This window comes from Cyclospora cayetanensis, unplaced genomic scaffold (genome assembly GCF_002999335.1).
Source record: "Cyclospora cayetanensis isolate NF1_C8 unplaced genomic scaffold, CcayRef3 CcayRef3_contig_94, whole genome shotgun sequence".
Classification (NCBI taxonomy): Eukaryota; Apicomplexa; class Conoidasida; order Eucoccidiorida; family Eimeriidae; genus Cyclospora; species Cyclospora cayetanensis.
The window spans coordinates 1-12,342 of record NW_020312768.1 but is presented as its reverse complement, the minus strand read 5'-3'; the positions used below and the strand labels follow the sequence as shown (position 1 = coordinate 12,342).

The 12,342-nt window shown below is 48.9% G+C and overlaps 2 protein-coding genes across 2 annotated transcripts; one reads left to right on the top strand and one right to left on the bottom strand.

Moving 5' to 3' along the window:
- The first annotated feature begins 3,394 nt into the window (after positions 1 to 3,394).
- On the top strand, positions 3,395 to 7,277 carry LOC34620278. Its single transcript, XM_026336131.1, has 7 exons — positions 3,395 to 3,486; positions 3,636 to 3,741; positions 3,881 to 3,936; positions 4,083 to 4,152; positions 4,516 to 4,615; positions 4,849 to 5,385; positions 5,650 to 7,277. Exons 1-7 carry the CDS (start codon positions 3,395 to 3,397, stop codon positions 7,275 to 7,277), a joined length of 2,589 nt encoding a protein of 862 aa, XP_026191916.1.
- A 548-nt stretch (positions 7,278 to 7,825) lies between these two features.
- On the bottom strand, positions 7,826 to 10,753 carry LOC34623696 (putative ataxin-3 homolog). The gene is made up of 8 exons (XM_026336128.1): positions 10,661 to 10,753; positions 10,425 to 10,506; positions 10,065 to 10,290; positions 9,724 to 9,917; positions 9,512 to 9,619; positions 9,177 to 9,301; positions 8,944 to 9,021; positions 7,826 to 7,903 (listed from the first exon to the last, which is right to left on the bottom strand). The coding sequence occupies exons 1-8, from the start codon at positions 10,751 to 10,753 to the stop codon at positions 7,826 to 7,828; spliced, it is 984 nt and encodes a 327-aa protein (XP_026191913.1).
- Positions 10,754 to 12,342: the final 1,589 nt, after the last annotated feature.

Sequence of the window (12,342 nt, the reverse complement as noted above, 5' to 3'; positions counted from 1 at the left end):
TGGGTGCTTTCACATACCACTGGTTGCACCGCAACCGCTGAATTGCCCCCCGCAGGTGCTGTAGGCGCTCCTAAAAGCTGTGGCTTAATATTGAGACTTCGTCTGTCGAGGTAGCCATCCAGCCCTCCTCAATAAGCTCATTGTAATTCCGAACAACTTGCCATTGCTGTCCATTTGGGCATTGGTAAGTCTAAACTCCATACACGTACCTCGTTTTTGCAAGCACGAGTGTAGAATGGGGTTGGTGGCTCTCAGCAGGGTGCAGGGGATCCATACGAAAGCGTCTGCGAAGTCAAATGTTGAGTAAACTGTTGATATGCGTAGGTTGTCCACTAAGTAGCCGATATAAAGAGTCGTGAGATTCCGTTTCACGGTTATCCTGCTATATGGATATGAGGTATTGTACAGGTTCCACCTTCTGGCTGTCTTCAGCACCAACACCGAATAATGCCCAAAGGCGTTGGTCGATTCCAGCACTCTGCCTTTTCAAACAAATAGTCTGCCTGCTAATCAGTCTATAATAGTCTGCCTGCTAATCAGTCTCCTTGCGTTGGTGTAGGAGCTTTCGAAATTCCAGAATATTTCAAGGCTGACCCGAGAAATAGCTGAAGAGGGTCCGCTAGACGACCAGAGATTGTCCAGCCCAGTGGCAGTTCGCCAGTATTGAGCACATCCACGTTCACTCCCTTGATATTTGCCAATTTCCTCTGTTTCGTCTCTGCACGTTTGATCTAGTCCTAGAGCAGGGAGCTGAATGCAGATATAATAAGACGGAATGCTTGCACAGAACGATTTTTCCTAACCGTGCTGCTGAGTTGCCCGCATGAAGACTGTGCCTTACGTTACCGGGGCACCAACGCTACCTGCTCAGCATAGATGAAATGCGCGTTGTTGAGGAGCCTAACAGCGGCTCTCTCCTAGCGCTTTATGAATCACAACACTTCGGAGCGCGCAGATGTGGTCACATGTGCGCTTTCCATCGGGTCACCCGTGACACAGCTAGGACTGCGTCATGGTGCACTGGTCCTACATAAAAGTCCCGGACCATGCTACTGCAGCCCAGTTCCGGGGTTTTTCGAGAAAAGCATTGATGCACTGTGGCCTCGTCAACCTTTGCACTCTGCCGCCCGTCGGCAAGCCTGAGTCTCAGGTACGCGCTGACGAGTGAACAGGCAGACTGCACTTTTGAGCTACATCTCCGGATAACATGTTCACCTCACATCCAGTGAGAATGCATCTTAGCAACTCTAATCCCTAGTGCGTGCTTGCACAAACGCAGCATCGGCTTGTGATGGCTCTCTACTGCGTGTTTATTAGCTGTGGACCCCTTCAGTGCTCCGCAGCCTGTGTGGGTGAGAGTTCTGTTTCCATCGTGCCCCTGTTCTCCAGGAAGAGCAGCCTGCCTTTGCTGCGCCCATTCCTGGAGTTTGTGATCTCTGACGTTTGAAATGAATCGAGTCACTGTTGGAGTGCATCCTTCTCAGATAAGCATTCCGATCAGACCACTAGCTATTTCTTATTTAGGGAGTACAAAGCAAAGAGCATTTTCAACTGCTGGATGAAATCCTCTAGTACTTCCGCATCGGTATGGACGTCATACTTTGCTGATTGGCATGATCTTGTCCACGTACCCCCAAAGACTACACTCGCTGACATATCATATGGTTACACCACCTGCGAAGCTACGGCGCTTACAAAAGCTTGCAAGCCGGCCTCATCTGCACTAAAGGAGTTGTGCCAGCGTCAATGTCTATTCAACGGTTTTTCATCGGGTTGACATGTAAACAGAAACTAGTGAAATTCCAAAAAACTTGATAGAAGCAGACAACGAATAAGGGAAAGCTTAGACCCCGCTGCTTTCATAGCCAGTGGTTGAGCGATAACAGCCATGTACTACTATGCGGTACTACCAGCTGTAGCGCCCCATACAGGGTTTTCTTAGGGGATACCCCACTCTAGACTTAATGCTCTTGGATAGGTTTGTAAGTAAGCAACTTCGTTATGCGACTTTGCCTCTCACGGCTCCATCTCGCGAACAGAGGAATAGCTAGGGTGTGCCTGCACCTTCTAAAAGTTCAGCGCATTCACAGCTATTCACACACAGTATCCAGCGCGCACGCGTACAGCAATGCGTCTTCTTGTGCCTAGCCACCACTACTTTCTAATAAACAAGATGCATGAGCAAAGACACCAAGTATTCAATCCTTCTTTAATTTTTCGAGCTAATATGGCATGTGCAGTAGAAAGTGCCAGATGTTCTTTAGCTTGCGAAAGCTTGGCATTCTAGTATGTAGCGAACCACGCTCTAAAACCATTACGAGATGGGTCCGGCTAATACATGATTATCATATGACTGCACACCTTGTAAAGTGAATGGGATATATTCAGATTTGAATAAGTGTAGTTTGACCAGGATCTGGGGCTCTTCAGTTTACCTGCGACACCGGAACTACGGAGGCAGGATCTTACCACGTTGTGCACGCGCATAAAAACTGAGGCACAAGCAAAGCACAAGGAACAAATTTTTCTTGGCAGATTATCATAATCCGAACATACACATCATATATATACGGGAGGGCTGAAGTGCTTGACGTGCGCTACTTGCACGCGAGTGGTCTAGAGCGGTCTACTGTAAGCAGTGAACCATTATCACACAAAGTGCCTTCAGGCAGCATAATAGCCGTTTACTAAAACCGATGTGCTACAGCTCAACAGGATTCCATGAGGGGAAGACTTCGCATGCGATCCAAAGCCACTAACCCCCACCAAGCAGCGGTGCATCGACCGGTGGGCCGTCGCAGAGACGAAGCAGCTTCCTTTGCCTCGACCAAGGGAGTACCCTTTCCCAAAGCCCCTTTACATGCGTTACAAGAGCGAGTGTAGCATTAAGCCATACATAATATAGCGCCCTGTCTCCGTTTTCCTTGGGGTCGCCTTGCATTTCTCAGAACCAGTTGGCTTGAGCTGGGCTCGTGGCGAGCCTGCGGTGCCCACTGCTTTCTCGAAGCATAAAGCGAGGGTCTACAAAACCAAATTGGCGATGTACTGTCGTCTATGCATTCAGGTTGTTCCGAATGAAGGGCCTTTATATCCAGCACTCCTGTGCTTGGCTTTCTACCATTCAGCGTCGACACTGTCATATTGTGGCAGGCTTAGATGCACGCAGAGTGTATTCGGGTGCAGTAAAGGTCCAGCAGCCGTAGCCAACTCCTGCTGTTAAAGACACTTACACACGAAATCATTGGCGTGCAATGCACCGCGGCAATTGTTTGTTCCAGCCCCATTCGCTGAGATTTTGCAAGCAAGGATCAGATTATTCGGCAAAACAGGAGAAAAGAGGCCTACTGCCACTGCATTAGGAGTGCTCTGTCTTATGCTTGTGCCTCTTGTTACTATGGATGCTCACCCTGGGAAGGGCAAGGCGGTCTGCGCCGCCCGTGCATATGACCAATTGCCTCTCAAGACCGAGGAAATGACTGTAACAAAGTAAGTTCAAACTGTGTCTCATTAGCTGCCCCTGCATACTTGGCATATAAATGATATGAGGACGTTGGAATGAGTGAATTGAGCGCAGATTGAGCTCATCAAGCCCGTCGTGCGGTGTACAGCATTTGTTTGGTATAATTTCTTGTTAGGATGGCACCAGCTCGACTTTCTGTGGTTGCATTCAGTCAAAAAGGCAACAAGGATGTTGTAGCCATAGCAAATCAATCACAAGAGAATGGCAAATCTAACAACCACGTGAGCTACGTGCCAACGCTCGGGTCCTCATGATTTCAAAATGTTCATTTACTGCCAGCCTTGTGACATCATTTGCTCATTTCATCTTTGTATATATTGGTGTTCACAGGGCTATAAGGAGAGCCTGGTGGAGCTACAGAACGTTGTCAGGCTTCTTGAGGCTGAGCGAGTTCAAATGCACCAGAGCCAGGAGCTGTGCGATTCTTTTACTAGTTAGCCTAGTTTCTCCTCCCTCATATGACTTCCGTCATGCAACTGGTGCGGTCTGAGCAAATTTAGCACCGATGCTTTCGTAATATAGTGGGTCAGTCTGCCTTGCACATGAATGCGTGCGTGTGCAGGCTTGTTGGCCAACATACAAAGATTGACGACAGTCTCCAATTAATTTTGGATGAAATTACTAGTCTCAAAGTATGTTTATGTGGAATGCTAAGGTTTCCGGAGGCTTCACCAACTGCAGGCTCATATCTTATGTGTTTAATATCGGCGATTGCAATTAAAATATACCATAAATCTTTCTGTAGCCTGAACAATGGGTGGGGGGGGCGAGAACTACCTACCGGTGGCTGTCACTGTTTTTATATAATGTGCCTGATGCTTCGTGGCACCGCAGGCATATCCCAGTTTTCGTGTTTAGGCATTCGTCCATGAACTGCGCAAGCATATCATCTTCAGTGAATCTTCCCGCTTAGTTGAATTATGTTTTGTGGTGTTGCCTTGCTTGCTGTGGAGGTTCAGCATTGCTGTGGCTTGTAGTACCACTATGTGCCGTAGGCCCAAGCTGCGGAGGAAAACGACCTGAATGCTTTAATGGTGCAGTTTATTGTTATGGCCATCCGGATACTTATGGAGGCGTCGTTTAATCAGGAGAAAGGTCAGCTTGGACTCACAGAAACGGATACAACGTTGTATTACCCACTATTGCTGCATGCATTGTGTGTAAAGCCCGATGGTCAAAGTCTGTAGATGTATACGGGTTGCTTTCAGGCCGTCCGCAGGTTAATACTTAGTACCAAGCTGTATTGTGACAGCTTGTACGGACATTTGTTGAACAGCTTCCAATGCCTCCATCCTTTATCGCGTGGTTTCTTGTATGGCGATTTTCAGTGGGCGATCTTCTTCCTGTTCTGGAAGCAGAGCTGGAGAGGCTCCAGCTGCCTGCTCGGCATCCTCGGCTATTGGCATGCTTTAACCGGCTTCGTGAAGCTTGTGGAAAGGCGCCCGTTACGCAGTGTGACTTGGCGTCAATGGCAGTAGTAATTTCAGCTGCTTCATCTGACGAGGTACTGCCCAGTAAAAGTGTCTCCAGCGGGACAGCAGGTATCGCTGCCTCTGCTGCAGCCGGTGAAATCGTTCAGGAACAGAGCCTGTCAGAGTCAAGGCGCGGAGGCTCTGGTTGGTCTAATCGAGCTGTGCCTTTCGCTACCCAGACTACGCTTATAGACGAACCAGACGACTACAGGAAGTCGTCTCTCACCGCTAGCGAGCAGTTCCCCGTTGTTGCTGTCCGTCATCTGAACCGAGGCGCCTCTTCTGCCCACACCCGCTTGCCCAAGTCTTCTGCCTCAGCCGAATTCTCTTCGAGGCGCGAATCCGTATTCACTCCAGGGGAACGACGAAGAACAGCTACCGCTTTTGGCGATGGTGAGTATTCAATTCTTACTTTTGGTCGACTTCCCTGTGCTGTTAGTCCAGTGTTCACTGCCAGATTGAATATGATGACCAGGTAACTTCTGCCTATTATGTATCGTGCAAACCGTGACCTCGGCCTCATCTGCAGAGTATCATTTGTGACTGCCTGCCACGGAAGTCATGAGTGGTCCTCAGGAATGCTAATGCTCAAGACTCTCTCACTTTACAATGCTCTGTCAAGCCTTCAGTGTCTATTTTGTATATGGGTATACTCAGGCGACCTGCCGTTGTTCCAGCAATTTGCGGTGGCAGCGGCCGCACCAGCTCCTGACGAACTTTCCGGATTGGGCAAGCCGATGGACACGGCAATCTTGAGCCAGACCACCAAATTGCCATTTGGGGAAGGCACGCTTGAAGGCTCTGACAGTGACTTGCAAGAGCCCAGGCTGTCCAAGAATTTGGGTGGTTCTGTCAATTCCAGCGATATCGGTAGTATAAATGTATCATCAAGTATATTCCGGCATGGTGATATACCCCTAGAATGGAATAATAAGCGGCCAAGCAGAACGCATTCAGAAATGGATACAGAAGTTCCCAACTCAGCGCCCGAAATGCGAGATTCATTCATCACTGCTAAAGCGCTGAGCTCGGGAACACTCGAGTCTTTTGATGGCCTTTTACATCACGCAACTACAATTTTGTCCATGACACCTTCCGAGCTGCGAGCGGCATTGTTGCGAAGCGCCACAGGTGCAAAGTCTGATGGCGCATTGAAACAATCGGGTCAGCACCACTGTACACGGGATGGTGTGGAACCCGCCAGTCGCATGGACTCTGAAGGGCCCCCAGCTCCGATGCCATCTCTGACCACTTCAGTTAGCCTAGATCATTTGCAGATCCTGAAGGATGCGATGGTCGCTGTCGCCAAGGCAGCCGCTAAAGAACTCGGAGAGGCGGAAATTCATTTGAAAGACGAGCCGGCAGGAGTATCACTTGACACTGCCATTCTGAAGCAGAGCGTAGGGGGAGCTGAACAGGAACAGTTGAATTCTTCGGTCGGAGCAACAAAGAGTCGTGTATCCGTAGGGGTGGAGGCTTCGGTACAAAAGGAATCCCCCCAAATCTCCGCAACTCAAACCTGTACTACAAGAAAGACTCTTTTGCCTGACTGTGCCATTAAGAATGATGCCTCAGTTGACCCTGCAAAGTCATCTGCTCTTGGCTCACCTTTTGCTGGTTGCATTGCCCCCCCATCAACCCCCGATGCCCTCGCATACCCTAGAAGTGATTATCCGTACTACCCCATGCCTCCTCAAAACACAACCCTGCACGCCCAGGGACCGTATCTACCTGCAAACCAACTTGCATGGCAACAATTCTTCAATCGTGCAGCGGCGTCTGAACGACAGGTTCAGGAGAGGTCATATCTGGGAAGCCATGCGGTGGCACATGGACAAAGGAACTCGCAGATTGGGGAACCTTTTGCTGCTTATCAGGTGCCTGCTGGTTACCCGATACTAGGGGCTACATTCCAGTCTGATTCGACCACTGGAAGTGGACTAATGTATGTCGCAAACGCCCGTTGCGAGCAAGCAAGGGTGCCCGAGGCACAGGGATTGTTGGACACTGCCTACGGGCCATCAGCAGTTCCTACTTCTTCCTACAGGATTGCCTGTCAGACTGCACCTATATCCGGCAAAGAACATGGCAGCATAGTTGGGCAACCTCGCCTATTCGTGGCACATACTCATGCTTGGCAAGCAAAGCCGCGCGGAGTTCCTCCCCACTCTACCGCTGGTGTGGCGCAGCAGAACTTCGAAACTCCACGGATTGAAGGTTGGGCCTGTTGCCATCGTATGACACGAGGTGGAAAACATAGCATACGGAAAGCCTCCAACCATTAGTGAATTTGTATCCAACCACGCAATATGGGTGGTTTCTTTGTGAAAAACGGCATCGATTTTCACTCTGCAGTTAGCGAGAGCTGCGCTTGACAGCTCATTTGCCAGTCCCTCCATGCGCTTGAGCTGCTAGGCGAGTATGGCGGCTCACAACACACATCATCTGTGTGATTGTTTACAGAAGAACCAAAGACTTACGGAGTGTGTAGCTTCCTAGTGCTGCACCACCGAACAACATATTACTCGAAACTAGAGACGTATTTATTGTCAAAAGCTCGTCGATGGCAGTGAATACGTAAAAGAGGGATATTTGATGTGAACGCGCTTTGAACTCTGGATGCGCAGCAACGCAATTGGCATTTTATCCGGGGGGTAAAACATGCAGACCCTAGAATGCATGTCTTGTAGCAGTAAAGCAGCACTACAGCAGCTGCTCTGAAATAAAAGCAGAGCGACACACCATTTGTCCCTGCATACGAACGCGCCAAGGTGCACGGAAAAAGACGTAGCAGCACCATACGCGCGGCAACTAGCCTTTTGCAAGCATTTTGTCAAAGCTGCAGCATCAACTGCTCTTGCGCTTGGAAGTCCAACGATCCCAAGCTCAGTTCAGTGACCACTGCACCTTCCTGCGAACCCAGCACAAAGATACTTCATGACTGCGTTCTGTAGACGGAATCGCTACAGATCAATCACAAAGTCCCATATTTCCACCCGGCCCCCAACAGCTTGTGCTAATGATGCGGACTTGAGCTTCTTTGCCCCCCGTGCTAGCAAGTAGACACGCCAATACTCACTTCACAAGAATTTGTAAACAAAAACACTTCGTTGTTGAGCGAGCAGAAACGGCGCCTGTAAGCAAGCATCCAGTCGAACTACACTGTCAAATAGGGTAGTCTGCTCTTTCACCCTGTAGAAGGCTTCTACAGAGACAGGCAGGGCGGGGCAAGAACGTGGTAGGCACAGTTGGTATCTAAGTGCCCATTCAATTAGAAGTAGGCTTGAACACGGCATGCACCGTAAGGAACAGTGATATTATAAGAAACAGGAAAGAACTCAATATTGCCAATATGGCCTACCATTGTCCTCACCGTGGGAAGGTCTGCACAAGGGAGAAGCTTGAAAGGGAAGAGAGAGGTTGTACACCTTCCAGGTCATGGCTCTCGGAGACAATCCAGTTGCAGACTTGCTGTAATAGAGCACCACCCACAGCGCTGCCGCGTCAAGGCTCACAAAACTGGGCAGCCCAATGATCTAGGGTGCCCAGCTAAAACCATGGGACCGGGAAATGTATGTAAAGGGGTCAGAGACTTTTCAAAACGATTGAGTAATCACGTAGACCCTCGTGGGAAACCGGTTCTCCGTGTTCTCTGCTGTGTCAGCACAAACATGCAGATATCAATGAATACGGTTGCACACCTTTAATGTGTCGTCTTCACGAAATCGCCGAGATAGTCGCTTTCCAGAGGGCGTCCTTACAAATATAGTTTTGACACCATCTTCATCTATAGAGGGTTCTTCCGTGGGCTTCGCAAATTCCTGAAAACACAGAGCCCGCATCAGGGATAAACATGTTGATAACCTGGTTCTACGCGATCTGCTGTGACCCTTGCCTTTGTACACGTCCTATGCCTAGGGGTACGAGACACACAGAATTCAGGCATCGTACTTTCCTGTAGCATTCCATGGACAAACGAATGGCCTCCTGCAACTCAGGGTCTTCTAGAGTATCTTCCGTTCCGGTGGGCTGGCTTAGAGAGCCCGCATTGTTGAGCCGACTGGAGATGATCGGAGTACACGAGAATACCAAAATATGAGAATCCAGTTTTTAAACGGGAAATAGGAGTTATAATAACAAATAGGCGCCTCCACTGGAGGTCATCTATTCTTGGAGCCTTCTACTGCCACAGCAAGTGGTATAAGGGTGTGATTTTGAAAACGGTGTTTGCTTACTAGCCCTGCCCCTCCGGCCAGACGTGAGGCTCCTTCCCACGCGGGACTTTGGCTAAAAAGGTGTTTCCTGACGTCTGCAATTAGAATGCATCGCACATAAAGCTTTCCGTACCCTTCAGCCCATTAACTCGAAAGTATTCGCACCAAAACCATCAAGCAGTGCAGCTCTGCCGCAGTTATGCCTGGCCCTCATCTGAAAAGGCCTTGCCTACATTTATACACAAAACAAAAAGCTACCGTGTTCATCCTGTATGTCATTTAGGAGAAAATGAATGGAGCATAACCGTTGTTGCTGCTGACTGACTGTGCACTCACATTATTCAAGCCACTTGCCACCCGCTGAGCATCTTCCGCATCTTTAACTGCCTGTTCTGCTGCCTGCTTGTGCCTCTCTGCAGAATCGCACGAAGTCGGGAGGCAATTAAGCATGGCCACTAACCGTCTTGAATTGCAGCTTTCTGTTTTGAAAGGAAAGAAGTGGTAACAGGCATCTCACCATCGATTTCTTTCTGTGTGAGATAGAATTGGTTATTGCTGCGTGTTTGCATAACTCCGGGGGCTGGGAGATCTCCGACCTCTGGGCGTACTACAAAAACAGTATAGCCTTGTCCTGTAAGAGAACTTAGGAATGCAGCCAGGTGGAAAGTAGATATAACTGTAGGTGCAGGCTTCATGCTATCGAGGTTATACCTGTGGGGAGTTCGCGCAAGTACAAAGAAAGCTTCAAGTTTGTCTGGATACTTCAGACTGCTGTCCGTACGAAAAGGGGTCGCCATTTATGCACCTGTTCACCCGTTATTCAGCTCGCTACTGAATTCGCCATGATAGGAAGCCCACCACATTCCATGAACCCTCCGCAGTGCAAGCCAGTGGTCTGCGTGGTTGAGGATGTAGCCAAAATCGATTCCGGGCTCTTCGTGTTCTCCCACGTCTTTCTGGCAGATACAGTGGATACGCTTTCTTCTCAAGCACTCTATCAACACGCTTACGTTGAAATACCCATCTGCCGCGACATTTCCGCTCCCTTCAGCCAAGAAAGCCTGGTAGTCTTCTGACTGTACACCTGTTGGGGAAATTTGCAGAAATCTGCAGGACAGCCAGGGCTTCCAATCCACCCCATTAAAACAACTACTTGCAAACGTATCTGAGCCAGGCTCCTACACTCAGCACTCACAAATGAAACCACCTGCTATGCACCTCCTTCAGCCATGAGCTGTCGTTCCTTCTTGTCGAGTTCTAGTCCAATGGCAGACAGTTCTGATTCAGTGAAGTACGGCCCCTACGATCGAAAGCACCAGCATCGCACTTACTCACAAGCAAAATTTCCCTCACAGTGAAAAGCTCAAATATTCTGCCGATACTTTATTACCGCTTGAGTGCTGCGGCTCCCAAAACATGACTGCTCGGAAAAGCCACCTGTTGTGCACTCTCACTTGAAGAACGGAGTTCAGGCAGTGCAAGGCGCACATCCTATCAGCCCCCTGTTTCTCCCAGTAGACAAGCTGGCCGCGCTGTCGCCCCGCCATTCTAGATAACTCAAGATGTACAACTGGGGGACGTTCCACGTTTAAGATATCACGATGCGGCGCAGGGGAACGGTATAGGTCATGCCTGGAAGGGTATCTGCCATTGCTAGCAGAGGCCCTCTATGCCTGTATCCGAGGATATGCATGCGGCCTGCTGCTCGCTTCAGGTAGACCTGGCTGTTATAAAATTTCGCTCACGTTGGTTCATACCAAGGCCGATTTCCATGAAAAGTGAATAATCCCGAAGGACATGCTACGGTGGCTACCCTGCAGCAAAGCAGATACAGCCTGCAAAGTTGCCATGATGCACTGTAAGGTCATTTCCGTGCATCTATCCACAATACACAAACTAGCATGCCGAGGCTTCCCAGACACGCTGCCGACCCAACGGCAGCTTCTGCTTTGTTCCAATGCTCAAAAGCTGTCCAGTCACAGAAGAAACTGTTTGGTCAATTCGCATAATGCATTTTTATAAAAACAAATGATGCATCTGCCTCGGATAAAAGAAAATCCACCGCAACCCAGGGAAGGCCTACACGCAACGTGAGCGCGGGGGAAAAGAGCCACGAAAAACAAGTACCTTGTATTAGGCTTAAAATACCTAGCTAATACCAGGAGTCCGTCTCTCTGCGCCTTCTTCCACATTAATATGGAAAAGCAGAGTTCTACAAACGATGCTCAAGCTGACATAAAGGCAGTGGACTTCCGCAGCACAACCAGGCGGGGGGGGGGGGAGGCTGAAATATGGTTCCAACACGTGTTTTTGCACTTCTTCAGATCAATCGTGTGACTTATAGAGCTAAACTTATTGCCTTTTTTCTATAATCTACCAGGAAGCGAACTCTGGGCTCATCCGTTTGGATGTTTTGAAGCAAAGCATTCGCCAAGTGTACATGCTACCGCAAGCCTTGAAAGTGCATGAGCAAAATAAAGCTTTTGAGGGCACCTGATATCGTGGGTGAGAGCAGTAAATACTCAAGAGACAACTTATGGGCTTGAAACTTTCTAGAGCCTCTAGCTCATACAGTAGGGGCCTATCCTACATCTCGACAACTTCTAGTACACTAGTTAAATTTGATTTAAAAAAATTAAGAATTTGAAGATCGCTTACCTGTTCGCTCATCTTACTTCTAACAGAGGAACATTTTTTGAAACACGTAGTAGTCGGTGCTGAGTGTAGAGGCCAAAGTTGCGAGTAAACGCCTTCAAGTGAACAAATTAAATTTAGCGAAGCGCTATTATGGCAAAGGGGGAGTTCCACCTGGCAGAGGTTTTCTCAAAACGGCACACAGACGGTTTCTAAGGTCTCTAGTGCCAGCTGCATGGCAAAATGTTGAGGCATCCTTACGACATAGCCGTAGGGCAGTAGCCCATATACTAGAGATTCCGTGAATAGTGCGAGCTGCACCATCCACAACACAGCCTTTTCGAAAACCTCAGCACAGCCTAAAATAAATAGTTAGTTTGTCTGCTCGTACACCTTAGTTGTTGTAGGGTAACCTTTCCCCAATGCATTAGGGCACAATGTTGTGTCCGCATGCGCTAGATGCTGTGTGCAACTAGCTGTGACTAGTGGAGTGCTTAGAGGA